The sequence below is a fragment of the Triticum aestivum genome, chromosome 4A, assembly GCF_018294505.1.
Source record: "Triticum aestivum cultivar Chinese Spring chromosome 4A, IWGSC CS RefSeq v2.1, whole genome shotgun sequence".
Taxonomy (NCBI): Eukaryota; Viridiplantae; Streptophyta; class Magnoliopsida; order Poales; family Poaceae; genus Triticum; species Triticum aestivum.
In genome coordinates, this window is record NC_057803.1 from 68,110,808 (window position 1) to 68,128,626 (window position 17,819).

The 17,819-nt window shown below is 48.8% G+C and overlaps 1 protein-coding gene across 1 annotated transcript; it reads right to left on the bottom strand.

Moving 5' to 3' along the window:
* Window positions 1-2,335: 2,335 nt before the first annotated feature.
* On the bottom strand, window positions 2,336-5,057 carry LOC123085187 (thaumatin-like protein 1b). Its single transcript, XM_044506789.1, has 3 exons — window positions 4,611-5,057; window positions 3,769-4,501; window positions 2,336-2,845 (listed from the first exon to the last, which is right to left on the bottom strand). Exons 1-3 carry the CDS (start codon window positions 4,669-4,671, stop codon window positions 2,674-2,676), a joined length of 966 nt encoding a protein of 321 aa, XP_044362724.1. The 5' UTR covers window positions 4,672-5,057; the 3' UTR covers window positions 2,336-2,673.
* Between the last annotated feature and the right edge of the window lie 12,762 nt (window positions 5,058-17,819).

The following is a 17,819-nucleotide window of genomic DNA, read 5'->3' on the forward strand; positions in this document are numbered from 1 at the left end:
TTGGCAAATCTTGATCAAGAGGACTAGTACTCTTCTCAATATGAGCACTGCATATCACCCAGAAACTGATAGCCAAACAAAGCGAGTTAATCAACAGGTTGAATGCTACTTGAGGTGTTTGATTTCAGCTCGCCCTAGGAAATGGAACAAGTAGTTAGCTCTTTGTGAATGTTTGTACAACAACAACTGCCATTCTTCTCTAGGTAAGTCTCCATTCAAGGTTTTGTATGGTCATACACCTCGTTATTTTGGTATTTCTCCTGAAGACATAGTAGCTCCTCTGGATTTGCAATAGTGGTTAGATTCTTGGTGCAGGCTTTAGTTAGGCAGCAACTGTTAAGAACTCAACAACGTATGAAGGCCCAAGCAGATAAAAAGAGTACTGAAAGAGAATTTGTTGTTGGTGACATGGTTTTCCTAAAACTCCAACCGTATGTGCAAGCAACAGTAGCTCACAGGGAAAACCACAAGCTCTCATTTTGTTACTTTGGTCCATTTCCTGTTACTAAGAGAATTGGTGAAGTAGCTTATCAGTTGCAATTGTCGGTGGACAGTAGAATGCATCAAGTATTTCACGTTTCTCAGTTGAAGAAGTTCATTCCTCCAAAATATCAGGTACATGATGTTCTTCCTTCATCCGAAGCTCACTTGCAAGTACCTTTAGAGTGCTGCAGTAGCGCCTTCGTATTGTGGATAACAAAACCATTACTCAAGTGCTTGTTGAATGGAGTGGATCACCATCGCCAACAACGACTTGGGAAGATAGTGATGCAAGCAGTTGACTCCAAGGGCAGAGGCTTGGGGTCAAGCCTCATCTCAAGAAAGGGGAATGTCAGCGAGCTCACTGACAAACAAAAGGTGATCAAGATCGACCGTCAGCGGACGTAGGACAAGGGTGATTCAACTCGCGGGCCTTTAGGCCGGTCCACTCGTATGCACAAGACTCCCCAGCAGGCTCGAACTGGAACCGTTAAGGGTGTAATGGCTCTTTGCTATATAATCCCTCATCTTCTCCATCTCATTTTGGCTTGGACAGGAAGTAGATGGCTTAGGTCAGGCTAGGTGAGGACCTATGGTGGTAATTCGAATATGCCGTGTTGGTGGATGGGAGGAACAACATAATTCCCCTTGTCTAGTTCATCAATTAGATTCGAGGAGAATAAAAACATGGTAAAGAAAGAGAACCATGGGTTCAAAAACCCATGACCTTTCCACCCAAACCAACTAAGAAGAAAGATGATGAAGAATTTGAACGCTTTACTGAAATACTTAGGCCAATCTTTTTGTGCACTCGCTTGACTGATATTTTAAAAATTCCCCCTTATACAAAATACATGAAAGACATCATCTCTAATAAAATAAAAATACCAGAAGCTGAAATCTCCACAGTGCTTGCTAATTATTCTTTTAATAATGGAGTACCTAAAAAACTTGGAGATCCGGGAATACCAACTATACCTTGCTCCATAAAAAAAATTATGTTAAAACTGCTTTGTGTGATTTAGAAGTTGGTGTTAGTGTTATGCCTTTCTCTTTATACAAAATACTTGACTTGAATAAACTCACACCTAGTGAAATATCTTTTCAAATGACTGATAAATTAACTGCCATACCTATCGATATTTGTAAGGATGTGCCTATTGTTATTGCAAATGTTACCGTCTTAACTAACTTTGTTATACTTAAGATGCCTGAGGACGACAACATGTTGATTATCCTTGGTAAACCATTTTTGAATACTGCAGGAGATGTTATTAATTGCAATAAAAGTAAGGTCACTTTTGATATCAATGGTAATGAGCATACAGTGCACTTTCCGAAGAAACAATTCCAAATGAATGATATTAATGTTATTTCCGAATAAACAATTCCAAGTGAATGATATTAATGTTATTTAAAAATCTAGGACAATCACTATTGAACGTTTTCAACTGCCTCTACCTACTTGCAATAGATCCTGACAAGAAGCAGGTGTTTAACAAGTTTTCTATATACTCAAAAAGAAAAGAGAGCGAATTTTCTATTGAGTCGGACTCCTTGGAGCTCCCAAAAGAAGTGACCCTAGAGATTTCACCTAGCAGTTTTGCTCATTTCTTTATGGACATCTGACCTTTGGACAATGGTCAGGGCGACATCCCACAAACAAAAGGAGGCGAAGTCGTCGTCGATCCATACGCCACGATGAGCAGCATAAATATGAGTACTCCTACTTGGAAGTAAGCCCAACCTAGGCAAACGATAAGCTACTCCGTAGACGTCCGTTTTGGTTCTTTTCAGACCATGGTGCTACTGCCTACTGATTTCCCTGCTCGGTGTGGAAACTTGCACGCTAAAATAGAGATGATTCATACCATTATCACGACAAACAATGAACACGTCATCATTTCCGCTCAACAAATCAAAGAAGCGTAGAAAGTAAACATTAACCTAAGCCTACGACACTACTGTAAGCTATCTAGAAGGCTGCGTTCAGTATTGTGAAGATATCCTGTTTTATCAGTGATCAGTAGCGGCACTGTCAGCCTTTGATCTTGCCCGCCCGCCCTTCTCCTGCCCTCCGCTCGAGTATTATCTCTGCCTCCGTCACGCCAAAAGAGGCCCGCCGGACAAGGACACCTCGTGAGGCGGCAGTACGTATGCTGCTGTCGCCGCCATTGCACGCATGGCCAGCGCTCACAGTAGCAGCACAGCGGCGGCGACGGCCACCGCGAGGAGGAGCTGCGACGCATGTGCGGCAACGGAGGCCCCAGCGCCCGTGGAGAACTGCTCGCCGCCGCGGTACATCATCGTGCCGTTCGCGGGCGGCACGCCGGCAGCCTGCGGGTTCTCGTCGGCGTACTTCCCACTGCGGAGCAAAACACACAAGCATAGTACGGGTCAGCACAGCACACAGTACATGGTACAAGATCGGAGCAGCGTGCACGCAAGATACTTATGGCGTCGCAGATATTTTTGTAGGACGCAGATATTTTTGGACAGGGGCGTAGATGCCTACACGACGTGTCTCTCTGACTCTGAGCACACGAACGTGGCATGCAGTTGGGAAGAGGACAGCGAAAATGAATGCGAGCCATCGACGGCCTACTAGGCCTACGGGACCGCACGCGCGAAACGGCTAGAAGCCGGTTCACATCGGGCTGCGTCAGTTCATCTATCCTGTGCGCGCGTGCGAGCAGGGACCCCACCATGCCATGAATTCCTAGCCGTTGCACACTGCTGCGTGCATTTCGGCCGTTGAATACTGTACAGTCCTGTCAGAATTGGTCTGATTCTTTGGAGGTAAACAAATTCCAGACGCCACATATTATATTCAGTCGCCATGGCAGGGCTGTGTTGCAACAGTACGTATGAGCACAGCGCGAGCTGGACCGTATGAGCACATGATTTGATGTTCTTTGCCGACTGACCGCCATTTACATTGACAAGCATATTAATTTTATTGTGTGCGGTGGATTATTAGCCATATTCAACATGTCCTATCAAAATCCCAGCCAAACTGTTGTAAAATACTCCTACTGCACAAATTTGAATATCTATAGTAAGGTAAACCTTATGAATCGCCACGTCCTAAAGAAAGACTTCAACGTGTGCAGGTCCCTACCACCATAAACCCATTTTTTTTGTTTGCCAAAAAGGCATTTCGACCGTGCATTTTCGCGCCATTTAGCGAATCTACGGCCCACGATCAAACACAACGGGGCTAGGATTGCTTGCTTGATTGGTTTGCTGAACGTGCTGGAACACGAAGGGTCCGGGAAAAGAGGTTACCTGGTGGTGCTCGGGCAGAAGGTGATGGCGTAGTTGGTGCCGGCGGCGCAGGTGAAGGTGGAGGTGGAGTCGTCGTACGCGTAGCTGTAGGCGCGCGGGCACGCGCTCTTGAAGTACTGCGAGTAGGCCGACGGCCGGCACGTGCTGGGGCTCCCGTACGCGCCGCTGCAGCAGTACTCCGGGGACCCGAACGCCTCGCACGCGCTGCGGCACGCCATGGCGCTCCCGCCGACCGCCGCGCTGCTGGCGGCGCCCGCCGACGCGACCTTCAGCGCTGCCGGGCACGCGGCGTTCAGGTCGACGAGGCAGCCGGTGGCCATGCACTTGGGCCCGCCCGTGGAGCCGGCGGCGGCGGCGCCCTGCGGCACGACCAGCATCGGGAGGTTGTAGCCGTCGACGAGGCTGACGTCGAAGAAGTCCATGCCGCCGGAGCCGTCGAGCGTGAACTCCACCAGCGAGGCCGGCGGCGCGGCGCCGCCGCCGTTGCACTGGAGCGCACCCGAGCCGCAGTCGCCCGTGGCGCAGGTGAACTTGCCGGCGGCGTCCTCGGCGCAGAGCGTGCGCGCCCACATGCGCCCGGACCAGCTCGCCGGCGCGGTCACCGTGGCCGACGCGCCCTGCGCCAGCGCGAACCCCGTCGTGGACAGCGGCGCCGTGCCGGCGCCCGACAGCAGCCCCGGCCACACCGTGTAGCCGCAGTTGTTGGTCATCGTGAACGTCGCCGACCACGCCGCTGCAAAGCACCCAAGAACTCGAGCCGATCAGCCACGCGCACACCAAACAGAAACAGAGAGTGCACATTGCAACAAATCAGATCATCAGAAGCGCAAACATCAGTTTACCTGGAAGCAAAAGGAGCAGGGTGATCAGCCGGAGAGCGACCTGAGCTGGGCTCCGCGCCATTTTCGTTCTCTCACTCTTGACTAGTCCACAAGGCCTCAGCTCCAAGCTCTGGGGCAGCTCTGCTCAGGTATGCTCTGCTTTCGTGTAATGCAATGGCCGGGAGAGGGTGACCAGGTGAGGACGGCCGGCTGACTTATATAGACGGCGCAGCCCAAGCAAGCAGGAGAGGGGGCCGTATCTGCCCAACGGACACTGCAAGTGGGGCCGGATGGGACAGATCTTGAAGGCTGTCTGCTCTTGGACGTATGTCGGCAACGGCTCCCTCACCCCTCACCGTCTCTCTATCTTGTCCGTAGCCGTTCACCGTCCTACCTACGTCCGCCGCCTCGTCCCCTCGAATATCTGAGCGGTCGAGAGCTGGACGACGATGGAGGTAGGAGAGATTTGGCCGTGCCGTAATCCATTTATAGAGGCGTGGCCGCGTTGGACGCGGGCGGTGGCGGTGGTTGATGACCGGAGAAGAAACGGGGAAGGTGAGCAAGAAAAGAAAACTCTGACGACGCGCAGCTGTTATGCATTTTTGCTAGGTTTACGTGTTGGACTTGTTGGGATTTCATTTCCTCCTCCAAAGAAAGGAACTCCACTTTTGTAATCCTCAAGCTGCAAATGATCGCCCCCCTCGTTTGACCTCCCGCCACTGCCAAGGCACATCGATATTTCGTGTGGAGATTACACAGGCGTAAGTACTCCGTGTCTTGCCTTGCACGAGATATTAAAGTGATTTAAACATGCTTCTCGGAGAAAGATTGCATTGGGCGGGCCAGGTTTTGAGGGGTGATCTGCCGAAGTTTTCGCAGAAGATGCATGTAAAGCTTCCTGCCACTTCTGTGTTGGTGAGTCGAGATTTTCCTAGAGACTAGTCTACATTACAACTTCAAACTATGCTGACTGTTTATTTTTAAATCTCGGAAATTTAAAATCGTCTGTTCTACAACCCCGGACTTCGAAAACGTCTCTCGCTTTCTCATCCCGAGTCATTTTAGACTCAACCGCCGTTGCCGCCCACCTTGTACGCCACCACTCCCACCCCAACCCGCCGCCACACGGTCGATGCCCACCACCCCAAGCATCCAGGCGCCACCTCCTGCAACGTTGTCGACTAGCCAAAGGAAGCTCCCCATCGCCGTCGCGAGATAGCCTTTGTCGTTCCCTACACCTCCCCTTTTATTGTAGTTGTCGTCCGATCAAGAACTACAACATCAGCATAGGAGGTTGTCGAGCAGGGGAGGAGGGTGTAGTGGCCGCCGTTGTGTCGGCTCTCGCCCTCTAGGCTCCGGTTGCTCAGGGGTATGGCCCCTCGGGCCCAGCGGCGGATCTAGTAGGGGTGCCATACTACGTACTTGACACTAAATACCTAATGAGTTAAGACAATTTTAAGAAAATTGTTGAGATCATGATAATGTTTAGGCCAAATTATATCACCTGTAGTGTAAAATTTACAAATTTTGAACATTGGCATCCCCCAAGACGGAGATTCTAGGTCGACCACTGCTTGAGTGCATTGGGTCAGGTGCGTGGCGGGTTGGGGGAGAAGGGGTGAGGTGGAGGAGGATCTGGACGCAATGGTGGGTAGGGGCGGCATATGTCGGCGCCATCGGTCGCCGTCGGCGCCATCGGTCGCCGGTCTGCGGTTGCCGGCATCGGACATGATGACGGTAGGCCGGGGTGGGGTTGGTGGCGTACGCAGGTCACTAACTAGGCACTGACTAGGCGGTCAACAAGTTAAAACTGGTCAAACCTGACCAGAAAACTGGTTTGAGAGGAGTTGGGGTTGAAAAGTTTTCAGATTTCGGAGTTGTAAAGTAGACAGTCTTAAAATTCAAGGTTATAAATTAGACAGTCGAATGGAATTCTCTCATTGTCCTATTGGAGCAACACATGCCGCCTGGAAACGGAACTCCCCATGCGGGGGACCGAGCACCGAGAGGTGGGGCGACCTGCCTCATCCGGCGGCGATTTGGCTTGCAACTTTGCATGCATGTGCAGATCAATCGCCGTGAACCGAACCAACCACGAGCAAGCCAACGCAGCATGCCGCAGCCTCGACGCATCCCGGCGTACGATAGATTTCTCACCAAAAGACAAAAGTTCACAGATAGATCCCGAGGTGGTAATGGACAGGGACGTTCACATGCTGACCTGCATGCACATGCGGATCACCTTATCCAGGGTCTCGCATGACGCATGTCGAACCGTTTTATCACCCCGTGCACGGGGTCGTCGCCCCGCCAGAAATTTCGGCAGCTCAAAAGAAGATTTCACGGGCTCAAAACAGTCTCCGGATGGCGCAAAGTGTGTGCTTTATCGCAGCCTGCAGGATGGATACTAGCCCAATTAAGGCACTGATCCTTGTTGGATAGATCGGACACTTTTGTGACTCTGCGAGACGACTTTTGCCGCTTTCCCGGTTCAACTCTGCACACACGTAGGTCTTGCTTTCTCTGTACCGGAAAAAGTGCTTATGTGGCTCCAGCCAAGGGTGAAACATCGCGGACGGCGCATGTTTTTTTTGCGCGGGAATTGAACTTCCAAATAGCACAAGATCTTAGGCACACGATGCATGGAAGCTTTTGATCGTGCACGATGTTCCATTTTAACGAAAACGAAAAAGAAAGTAATAGTTGTGAAACATTTTGCCAGAGAAAGGTCCGGTCTCGGCCTGAACCGTCAACGGCGGCGCCTGCGGGCGTCGTGGCCTCATTGGAGGCGTTGTGGGGTGATTCACGTCTCCTGTGTGTCACGGAGGAAACCCCAGATTAGGTTCGTCATCCCCATACGGCATTATCTTTAAGGTAGTACATCGACTGGAGGGACAAGTGTTTGGTTTCGATGGCTGGGCGTAGGTCCCCGCATGCTTCCCATGCGAAGACCAAGGTGGAACAGCGTGGCATCTACAATATCAACGACGTCGAGTTTTGGTGGCAAGGTGTAGCAAGGTCTGCCATTTGATGGGTGCGCGCAAGAGCCTAGCATTGTCCGGCGTCGTGATGGCTTCAACAACAGAAGATGGAACTGCGAAAGATGATGGAGACAGATTCTACAGCGTGCGCATGCAATGCACATTGAGAGTCTGCTAGACCGGTTGATGCTTCCGGCTAACTGGCGGGCGGCATGGTAAAGCCACCGGATTTTTTGATGTGCGTGATGCGAAGTCAGGTCACATCATCAATCTTGATAGGGCGGCACTTTTAGTCAGGAAGGTGACTTTAAGTTAATTCATGTATTTATTTGTAAGACCTAATTGAATAATGCAATATAGATCGCTCTATGCAGTGATCGGGGGTAATCTTTTCCGAAAAAGAAAGTTGTGATTTGACTAATCTGTTTCTAGGCAGATTCTGCTACGTTTCATCAAATGCTTGGACACTACTCGGCGACGTCGGCCTACAAGGCGCAGTTCTTTGGTCATACTGATACTGAGATGGTATCGACCGTTTGAAAGATTTGGGCACCTCCTAAATGCAAGTTCTTCGCTTGGTTGGCAATCAACAATAGGATGTGGACAGCGGATAGGCTTCAACGTCGTGGGTGGCCAAAATGTAACCTTTGTCCCCTATGTAAGCAGGTTCAAGAGTCAGCGGCCCATCTTCTATTCCAATGCAGATACACTATGAGAGTTTGGCGGATGATCAAAGATTGGCTGGGTCTCCATGATGTGCATTCTAGTGATTAGAGTGACGCGACTTCTGTTAAAGAGTGGTGGAGCCACAATGCTACCAAGAAGACACAATCACGAAGACCACTTGCTTCCTTGATGCTTCTTATCTCTTGGGAGTTGTGGAATGAGAGGAATGCGCGGATCTTTCGTAATATTGCTGTCCCGGTTGGAGTCATTGTTGCTAGGATTAAAGAGGAGGCGTCACTTTGGAGCATGGCGGGGGCGAGGCACTTGAGTAACATAATGCCACGAGAGTGACTGTTGTAATTCGGCCATGGGCCTTAACCTTTTAAACTTCTCTCTTAATCAATGAAAATGGCAAATCTTTTACCGCGTTTCAAAAGAAAAAACCCAGCAATTCTGTCTGAATATTTACGGACGTTTTGGTGATCCTTGTTTGAGACGCCCTAACGTCCTATGAAGCTACAGCTAGTAGCCGCGTATGTGTCTCCATTCAACTTTGCCTCGTGCCTTCGTAGGAAAGGGAGCAACGGATAGGTGGCAAAGAGCAGCCAAAGAAGGAAACAACCAGGACGTGAGCTCCACTCTCTGCTCTCATGGCCTGGAAGATGACTGAAGCGAGTGAGCTTTTGCGAAGGATCGACATGGTGGCACACTGTGCATCAACGTGTGTGAGGGCCGGGAGGAAGGTGGGCAGTCGAGCCGAGTGTGAGACCTTTTTCGGCGACAAAAGTTACTCGCGGAACATGGCAACGATCCTGTTGAGTATCATGATTATTAGGAAAGGTAGGATAGCGTAGAATATTATTCTACCTTGCCTTGTACTTTAAGATGATCATGTATTCCTATATATATGCCTACGATCGAGGCTCAAGCAATACAATGAACTATTCCACCAAACATCTCTCTCACTTCTAACATGGTATCAGTTTTCGGATTCTAAACCCTGGCCGCCGCCGCTTCCGCACCTGCGCGCCGCCCCCGGAGCGGTCGACCTTCATAACCGCCGCCGTAGGCCGCGCCGTCCGTATCTAGGGTTCGTCTGCCGTTCATGTTGACCGGCTGCCCTAGAATCTTTTTTCCGATCTTTGATCCGGTGTTTTTCTCTCTCGCCGGTCGTTTGCTCGGTGTTTTTTTTTTTGGTTCTCCGATCTATAGATCGAGTTGAGTCGCTCGCCGCCGTTCGTCATCTACAAACGCGTGTCTCCTTCGTCGAGATCTTCCTCGACTCCTGCTGGATGGTGCCTCGAGCTTCACGCATGTCCGCCGGCGCGCTGGCCCGAACGGACCTCGCGTCCTCTCTGCGTGGCCGCGGCCTCACGCACCACGCGCGGATGCGGTTCGCCGCTTGAGCACCGAGCGCCCGACCACGTCCACACCGCGTGGCGTGGGCATCTCATCCACCTGCCTCATCAAGTGTATGGCTGTACGTGGGGCTCTGGCTGCTCGCATGCATGTACGGGTACGTTCAATCGGCCTTTGCATAGCCCGTTCCACGTCCGGTTGCACGCGCGTGTCTGGTCCAGTCGGCCGACCCACACGGCGGACACCTCCATCGCCGATCAAGCAGCTAGTCCACTTCATCCGTGCCGCACGGCCGATCACTTGCGCGCGTCTTGAAAGATTCAGTGAGGATCAACGTCTAAGTTTACACGCCTCTCCACCGATCGAGCAACGAGCTGCCGCTGCAACGCCTCGTCAGGCCGCAGCGCCGCCGCCCGTGGTTTTTCCTATGGCTGCACCGATCCGCGCCGCCACTGCGTCGCCCCTTCGGGCCGTAGTGCGCGGCACGTGATCCCCACCGCCGCTCTAAGGCCGTTCCCATTGTTGCACCACCTCGCGCGCTGCCGCCGCGTCGCCCTTTCGAGCCGTAGTGCTGCGGCCCGCGGTCAACCGCAGCACCGAGGGTCGTCCGCTTCAGGCGTCCCCGATGTTGCACCGACCCTCGCGCTACCGATGCGTCGCCCCGTCGGGCCGTAGTGAGCGTGGCACGCGATCCTTGCAATCGCCCTGAGGTCTTCTCCGCCGTCGCCCCGACCTGCCCGCCGCCGTTGCATCGCCCCTTCGGGCCGTAACGCTGCGGCTCGTGGTCCATCGTCGTCCACGCGCGTTGACTTTCACGCGATATGAACCGCGCCGCCTCCCTTGGCGCGGGAACGTCACCGTCCGCGCCGGTCTTCGTCACGCTGTCGGGTTCATTATCGCCTACTTCGAGCACCGCCGCCGCGCTCCTTCTCTAGCCGCCGCCGCCGCCTCCTTAGGCCGCTGCCGCCGCTGCTCTTCTTCCGCGGCTCCACGGCGACTTCCTCGACACCGGCCACCTCGACTTGACATTGACCCCGGCATTCTTCGCACGGCTACCTCGACCACGGCTCCACCACACACGCTCTTGGCTACCTCGACAAACGGCACAAAGGGCTACCGCCTTGCTTGAGCAATCTCGTCGGTTTTCACTCCAACCACAACTTCCGCGATGCGTCGACCGTTACGACTGTGAGGTGTCCATCGGCTTACCTTCGGATTCTTCTCCAGTCTATGTACTCCTATATATATGCCCACGAAGCTCAAGCAATACAATGAACTATTCCACCAGACCTCTCTTTCCCTTCTAACAGATCCATCCTCTCGGGAAAGTTGGCAATGGCGATCTCATCGCCAGTAGCGGCGATCCATTTACCCGGCGAGACGAGATGACGCTGATGCGGCGGCCAGACAGCGCCGGCTGACTCGATCCGTCTCCCTCTTTGCTGTTAGACGGTTGAAAGTTGGGACCAAAGATCATGCACTTCATCTGTCAGCTGCATACATAGGCATGCTATAAACCTATAAGCAGTTTCTCAGCTCATGCACTCGGATACATTTCTCTTATCTCCGTTCGTTTTGAGCGACCATGCGATATACGGAAACTTGGCACATTTCTGTGCACTGAGAAGGTAGACTCCATTCACGGCCGACTCATTCGGCTCCGATGCTAGGCTTTGCGTGACATTGACGAATGATCAGTAATATATGGCGTGTCGGAAGGGGCATGGAGTTTGTGCCGAAGCTCACAAACTCCATGCCCCTTCCGACACGCCATTTGAGCATGACTAAAAAAATATCAAAAGAGTCAAAAGTGATTTTTGTTTACAACAAACATTGATGTGTGCTTCACATGTGTACCAAATTTCACGATTCAATGACATTTGTGGATGTCTCAGTAAGAAAAAGAAATAGATACTTCAAAAAGACTGTTTTTTATAGTACTTTGGAGCATTAATATTTTTTTTTTGCCGAGACTTGCATGAAGGTCATTTCATCGTCAAAATTCGCACACATGATAAAGCACATCAATGTTTGTTGCCAAGAAATTTCAGATTTTTTTCAATTTATTTAGTATTTTTTTTCGAATTTTACTGTAGCAAAGAGTGCGCTCGGAGTCAGAAGGTGATAGGTTCCTTTTCGCGACAAAAAATTGGTGCCAGGCGCAAGAGGAAAAGGGATCCCCAATTCTATGTTTTCCTGGGCTGCAAGAGATTCGGCACACTAAATACAGTCAACAAGATGCCAAGGCAGGCGATTCACGTGTCTTCTATGCGTGTTCTCTTTCGTGTTTATCCACGTCAGACCTCGTCACTACGCGAGTCGCTGTACGAGTTTTCTTCTCTACTGAGAAAATGGCGTCGACACTCTGCCGGTCGTTGTACGAGTGCATGGCGTTGTCCCTTCAGCGGCAGATATTGCCATTTTTTCTTGAGATATTTTGCACCCCGATTTTTTTGTGTGGTCTTCGGATGTGCATTACACGTAGTCGTGATGCAGTGACGATGCTCATTGTGCAGATATGTTGTTCTGCTCGAGGAGATTTAAGAAAAAATCAGAGACAAAAGATTTGACACATCTATTAATTAAGAAGAAGAGAATTGTCGTTAAGGAGAACTTGGAAAGCGAAGAGAATAAAGGTTAACTGCAGATTTGGCTGCCCATCGGGCCCCTCACTCGTGCTCATCGCACACGTAATTGGCACCATCTAGGGGTGTGATGTGAGTTTATTTAGACAAAGTATGTCCAAGTGATGGCATATCAGACGAAGCTTCATCTGAAAAAAAGGATTTGCAGCGGATAAAGGGAGGGAATAATAAGGTTATCTGCGTTTCTTGCTGACTTGGTTATGGAGCCCATCTTGAGTTAATGAAAGAAAAGAACCAAATCTGTTCTCCTTCCACTAATGTACTTTTTGTTGATTTAGTTCCATTTTCACGCTCCTTTTAAGACGAATTCTTGTCAGTGCACCGTGCAAGTGAAGCTCTCCCTCTACTAGAAAATAAGTCGCTTATTCTTCCAAGTTATCTGCAAGAAAGTGTTCAAAAGTAATAGGAACGTGTGCTGTACGTCGACAGTAGAAAAGGCACCAACGTGTACGAATGTACATTTAAAAAGGTACTCCCTCCGTAACAAAATGTAAGATGTTTTCTATGTCCTATGCAAAAACAAAAAAAGTTGTATATTGATGCGACCTGTTGTAGTATAGGCACTAAGTTCGTCGATGTTTCGCCAGAAGCAGGTTGTGTCCAAAAGTACACTGCATATATGTCAAAGTGCTCGCCGCTAAGTTACGAAGACGAGCAACCGCTCATAAAAGATACATGCATGCACGCTGAATCGTTACATGCCATGTGCATTTGAAAAGATGAGAGGCGTGTTCAGGTTGAGATGATAATTTCTTGTGCATTAGACTTTCATGCATTAGAAGAAAAACAAGGAAAAGAATATTCCAACTATTTTGGTGAGCCACGTTTACAAGGAGGCATCAAGGAGTCCATGATGGATCTTGTGTGTTTGCTAACCAAGATCAGTTGCAACGTGAGGATCAAATATATATATTATTTTATATTCCTCTTCTTACCATGGAAAGAGCGTGTATGGAATGGATTGTTAATACGTGATCAGCTTACCTTAAAAGAAGTCGGATGGGGCCCACCTGCGGATAGAGATGCACTTGATGATGTATGGCGCATCAGTCCATATTAGTTCACGTTATGTTGTTTAAATTGGCTTGTAAAAGATTGCATGCTTGCATGCAAGTCATCCGGACGGTAGAGTCCAAGTCAGTTTAAAATTTATTTAATTTTTTGTGTTGCCGTGCAAGTCTAGGATAGAAATATATTTGGTTTCCAACTTTGTTAGGTGCCGGCTGATATATAAAGCCAAGGTGCGTCACATGTAAGGAGGTTATTTTTGGATAAAATAGACACGATGTGTTTTTAAGGATAGACACCCGTATCAAGTTTTAGAGGGATCTTTAGAAAACCTCTGTGTTGCGATTTCTTTGTAGAAATTATTTTTGCGCGTGAGTACCTTCGTCGAGATTGGTTTTCTCGTGCTGGGCCGCAAGGTTCAAACCCTCTACTTCGTGTACATCGCGTGCGCGGGCAAGAGGTTGCTATTGGTGGTGGTGGAGTGTCGTGAAAGATCGGGCCGCAACAACCGATCGGATCTCACTACGAGGTTCGGTCTCATATCAGGTGGTATTCAGAGCATCAGGTTGTTCACGACACTATGGGGAAGATGGCGAGTGCATCATCATTCAGTAAGCTAAGCTATGGATTTCAGTTGGAGGAGGAAGGACGTTGGTTCGGGCTTTTTCACACCCGTGTGGTGGTGAAGGAGAGATCATGTGCCATGACGATCGATCACATGAATGTGGTCAACGCCGCAAGCATCGAGATGGTTGAAAAGGTGAATCTACCAATGGTACCACATCCACAACCATACTTGTTTCGTTGGGGTCAGGAAGAGCTCACTGTCACGCACCAAACCAAGGTACTGTTTTTGTTGGAAAATTATTTTTGTGAGGTTTTGTGCGACGTGATTCCGGCACCGATGATTTCGTGTCACTTGTTATTGGGCGAGCCATGGTACAATGAGCATGATGTTGTGTATGATCGCAAAACAAACAGATATACCGTCAAGAAGGATAAGAAGTACGACCTCGTGCCCATGGGTCAGGATCGTTTTATTGTTTGGAGGAAAGAACATCAAAAGAAGGTGAAACAAGAGGAAGATGCTAAAAAAAATATAAGTGAATCTACTGAATATTCTGTGGTCACCAATCAATCCGCCCATGAAAAAGTTGCTGCAGAGATCGAGTCGAAACCGAGGACGGTTTCCACTAAAGGGGGAGAGGATGATGCGACCTGTTGTAGTATAGACACTAAGTTCGTCGATGTTTCGCCAGAAGCCGGTTGTGTCCAAAAGTACACTGCATATATGTCAAAGTGCTCGCCGCTAAGTTACGAAGACGAGCAACCGCTCATAAAAGATACATGCATGCACGCTGAATCGTTACAGGCCATGTGCATTTGGAAAGATGAGAAGCGTGTTCAGGTTGAGATGATAATTTCTTGTGCATTAGACTTTCATGCATTAGAAGAAAAACAAGGAAAAGAATATTCCAACTATTTTGGTGAGCCACATTTACAAGGAGGCATCAAGGAGTCCATGATGGATCTTGTGTGTTTGCTAACCAAGATCAGTTGCAACGTGAGGATCAAATATATATATTATTTTATATTCCTCTTCTTACCATGGAAAGAGCGTGTATGGAATGGATTGTTAATACGTGATCAGCTTACCTTAAAAGAAGTCGGATGGGGCCCACCTGCGGATAGAGATGCACTTGATGATGTATGGCGCATCAGTCCATATTAGTTCACGTTATGTTGTTTAAATTGGTTTGTAAAAGATTGCATGCTTGCATGCAAGTCATCCGGACGGTAGAGTCCAAGCCAGTTTAAAGTTTATTTAATTTTTTGTGTTGCCGTGCAAGTCTAGGATAGAAATATATTTGGTTTCCAACTTTGTTAGGTGTCGGCTGATATATAAAGCCAAGGTGCGTCACATGTAAGGAGGTTATTTTTGGAGAAAATGGACACGATGTGTTTTTAAGGGTAGACACCCGTATCAAGTTTTAGAGGGATCTTTAGAAAACCTCTGTGTTGCGATTTCTTTGTAAAAATTGTTTTTGCGCGTGAGTACCTTCGTCGAGATTGGTTTTCTCGTGCTGGGCCGCAAGGTTCAAACCCTCTACTTCGTGTACATCGCGTGCGCGGGCAAGAGGTTGCTATTGGTGGTGGTGGAGTGTCGTGAAAGATCGGGCCGCAACAACCGATCGGATCTCACTACGAGGTTCGGTCTCATATCATATATTTTGATACAGAGGCAGTACTTACTAGATAGATGTCCTTATGTTGCAACTGATATAGATATTCTATTGCGTTAGTCCATGATTTAGGTATACCTACGTATATTAATATGATTGCGTGAAAGTGGTTTTATTTGGCATAAATAGTAATCATTTATTGACTTGCCTAAGAAAATATTTATTTAGTATAATAGCTTGACTTTTTTGCATCTTAAGAAAAGATGCCATCTGTCCTCAAAGTACACCTGCCACATAACTCAAACCGAGTGTCGAGCTCAACTCCCCTCCTTTCGTTGTTCATGTAGAGCGGGTGACTGTTGTGATCAAACCTCCGCGGGAAATGATGCACCTTTCCAGAGTAGTCGAGCTTACATACAGTTTGCCAAACAACCTGTCTCCATGCAACGCCACTGCACCTGGTACGTTGATTTGACAAAGAATAATCCTTTAGAGTCAAAATGACATGCGATGAAGTCATCATGTTGCTCACTTAGAGGGATCCATAGTATCGATGTCGGCATGTCGCATCCGCCGCCCGAATGGTTTGCCTAACCAAATCCTCGTCCTAGGACTGAGAAATTGGGTCGATCAACTTAGATACCTAGTTTACCACCTTGCGTGGTAGTTGGTTCTCTCATCTCATCATTTGGGATCCAATGGTCCGACCACATTTTGATGCTTTCCCCAAAGCCAACCCTTCAGATGTACCTCTCCTTCACAATATATATGCCTTTAAGAATGCTTTTCTGTGTGTAACACCTATTGGCACACGGCTCAGTTGTCAGAATGCTCCCTGGTGGGTAGTACTTTGGTTTCAGCACTCAGACGCATAGGGAATCTGGGGCTTGTAGCAGCATACATGCATGTCTTGCAAGCATAGTGAGGTTAACTGAGTGCAGGCTTCTGAACCCCAACCCATCACTCGTCTTGGGTAGCTTTATCTTCTCCTATCCGACCTAGTGATCTTCTTCTCTTACTTCTATTGAGACCACCGGTACCGACATATCATCTTGCTGAGGTCTTCGCATAAACCCTTCCTAAGATCAAAACAACTCATACCATACATAGGATAGCTTGGGTGACGAAGTTCACCATTGTCTCTTTACCTTTCATCAACAAGAACCGTTTCAACCCGCCCTATTGAAACAAAAAAAAGAGTTTCAAATAATATCGAGAGTTCAGAAAAGTTTCGGAGGAGAAATTGTTTACCCCTATTTACATAGGAGGGCTCCGCAATTTTTCCGGAGCCCACTAGAAATGCCAGGAGCGCCATGGGCTACCCTAATGGCTAGGCCTTTAAGGGGGTAGCCAGCCGTAGATGGGCGCACGCCCTTGGGGCTGCCCCCTCTCCCAAGGCACCACCTCTCCCCTCCTCCTCCTAAAAATAGCGGAGGGGTCGGTCCCTCCTTTTGCACAATTCTCTGCGCAAGGCTGCCACCACCCTTCTCTCTCGTCCTCCATGAAAAAGTTCCGCCACACCACAAGGCCGCTCCACCCCCTCCTAGTTCTCCAACAACACTAAGTTCTGGACAAGGAAGCACTATTGGATCGGTGACTTCGTATGTGTGCAATCTGCCAGAGAAATCGTGCTTTCCATCTTTGTTCGAGGGAGAAAATTCTTGCGGTTGGGAGGTTGTAAATCCTAGTTGCAGGAATATGCACCGAGAATCTTCACCAACTTTTCTCTCGCTACTACTCCGAGTTGGTAAAGATCCAATCTAATCCCATGTGCATCTTCATGGTGTTCATGGGTTTGATTCATAGGACGAATTTTTTGTTTGTTTTCTACTACGTTTCTCAACATTAATTATCATCTTCATTCTTCCTCTTCTCCTCCCGTTAGTGCCCTCTGCTCTCCCTCCATCTCATCGGTACCATCCAAGACAAAACCCCTCATGAGCGATTTTGACATGTCCATACAGATCTTAACTATAGAGAATTTCCCCACCGCCATTCCATTAGGCCCAACATCAACCTCCAACCCTCACCAATGATGTCTCCTACTCTCTCCGTTCTAAAATAGATGACCCAACTTTATACTAAAGTTAGTATAAAGTCGAGTCATCTATTTTGGAACGGAGGAAGTACAACCGAACCCACCACACGGCACATCATCCCTAGAGGCAGATCAAAGACATAGACCCAAATTGGGATCTTCTGAAACACATACTACTTAGACTTTTGCGCGATCAAAATCTTCCAATATTAGCAAAGTCTTTCCAAACATCCAAGGCCCCTTGTCATGCACCTTTTTTTTGCCTGACTTATGATGAAAGGTGAACATGAAAATGTTGTTTCCCAAGTCTTTACAATCCAAACCTCGCAGCGGAACCAGATCCTCCTCAA

Coding starts and splice junctions, on each gene's coding strand:
- LOC123085187 (XM_044506789.1), bottom strand. CDS start 4,671: ATGGCGCGGAGCCCAGCTCAGGTCGCTCTCCGGCTGATCACCCTGCTC. Junction 4,502..4,610: donor CCTGCTCCTTTTGCTTCCAG/GTAAACTGATGT, acceptor GGTGCTTTGCAG/CGGCGTGGTCGGCGACGTTC. Junction 2,846..3,768: donor TTCTGCCCGAGCACCACCAG/GTAACCTCTTTT, acceptor TTTGCTCCGCAG/TGGGAAGTACGCCGACGAGA.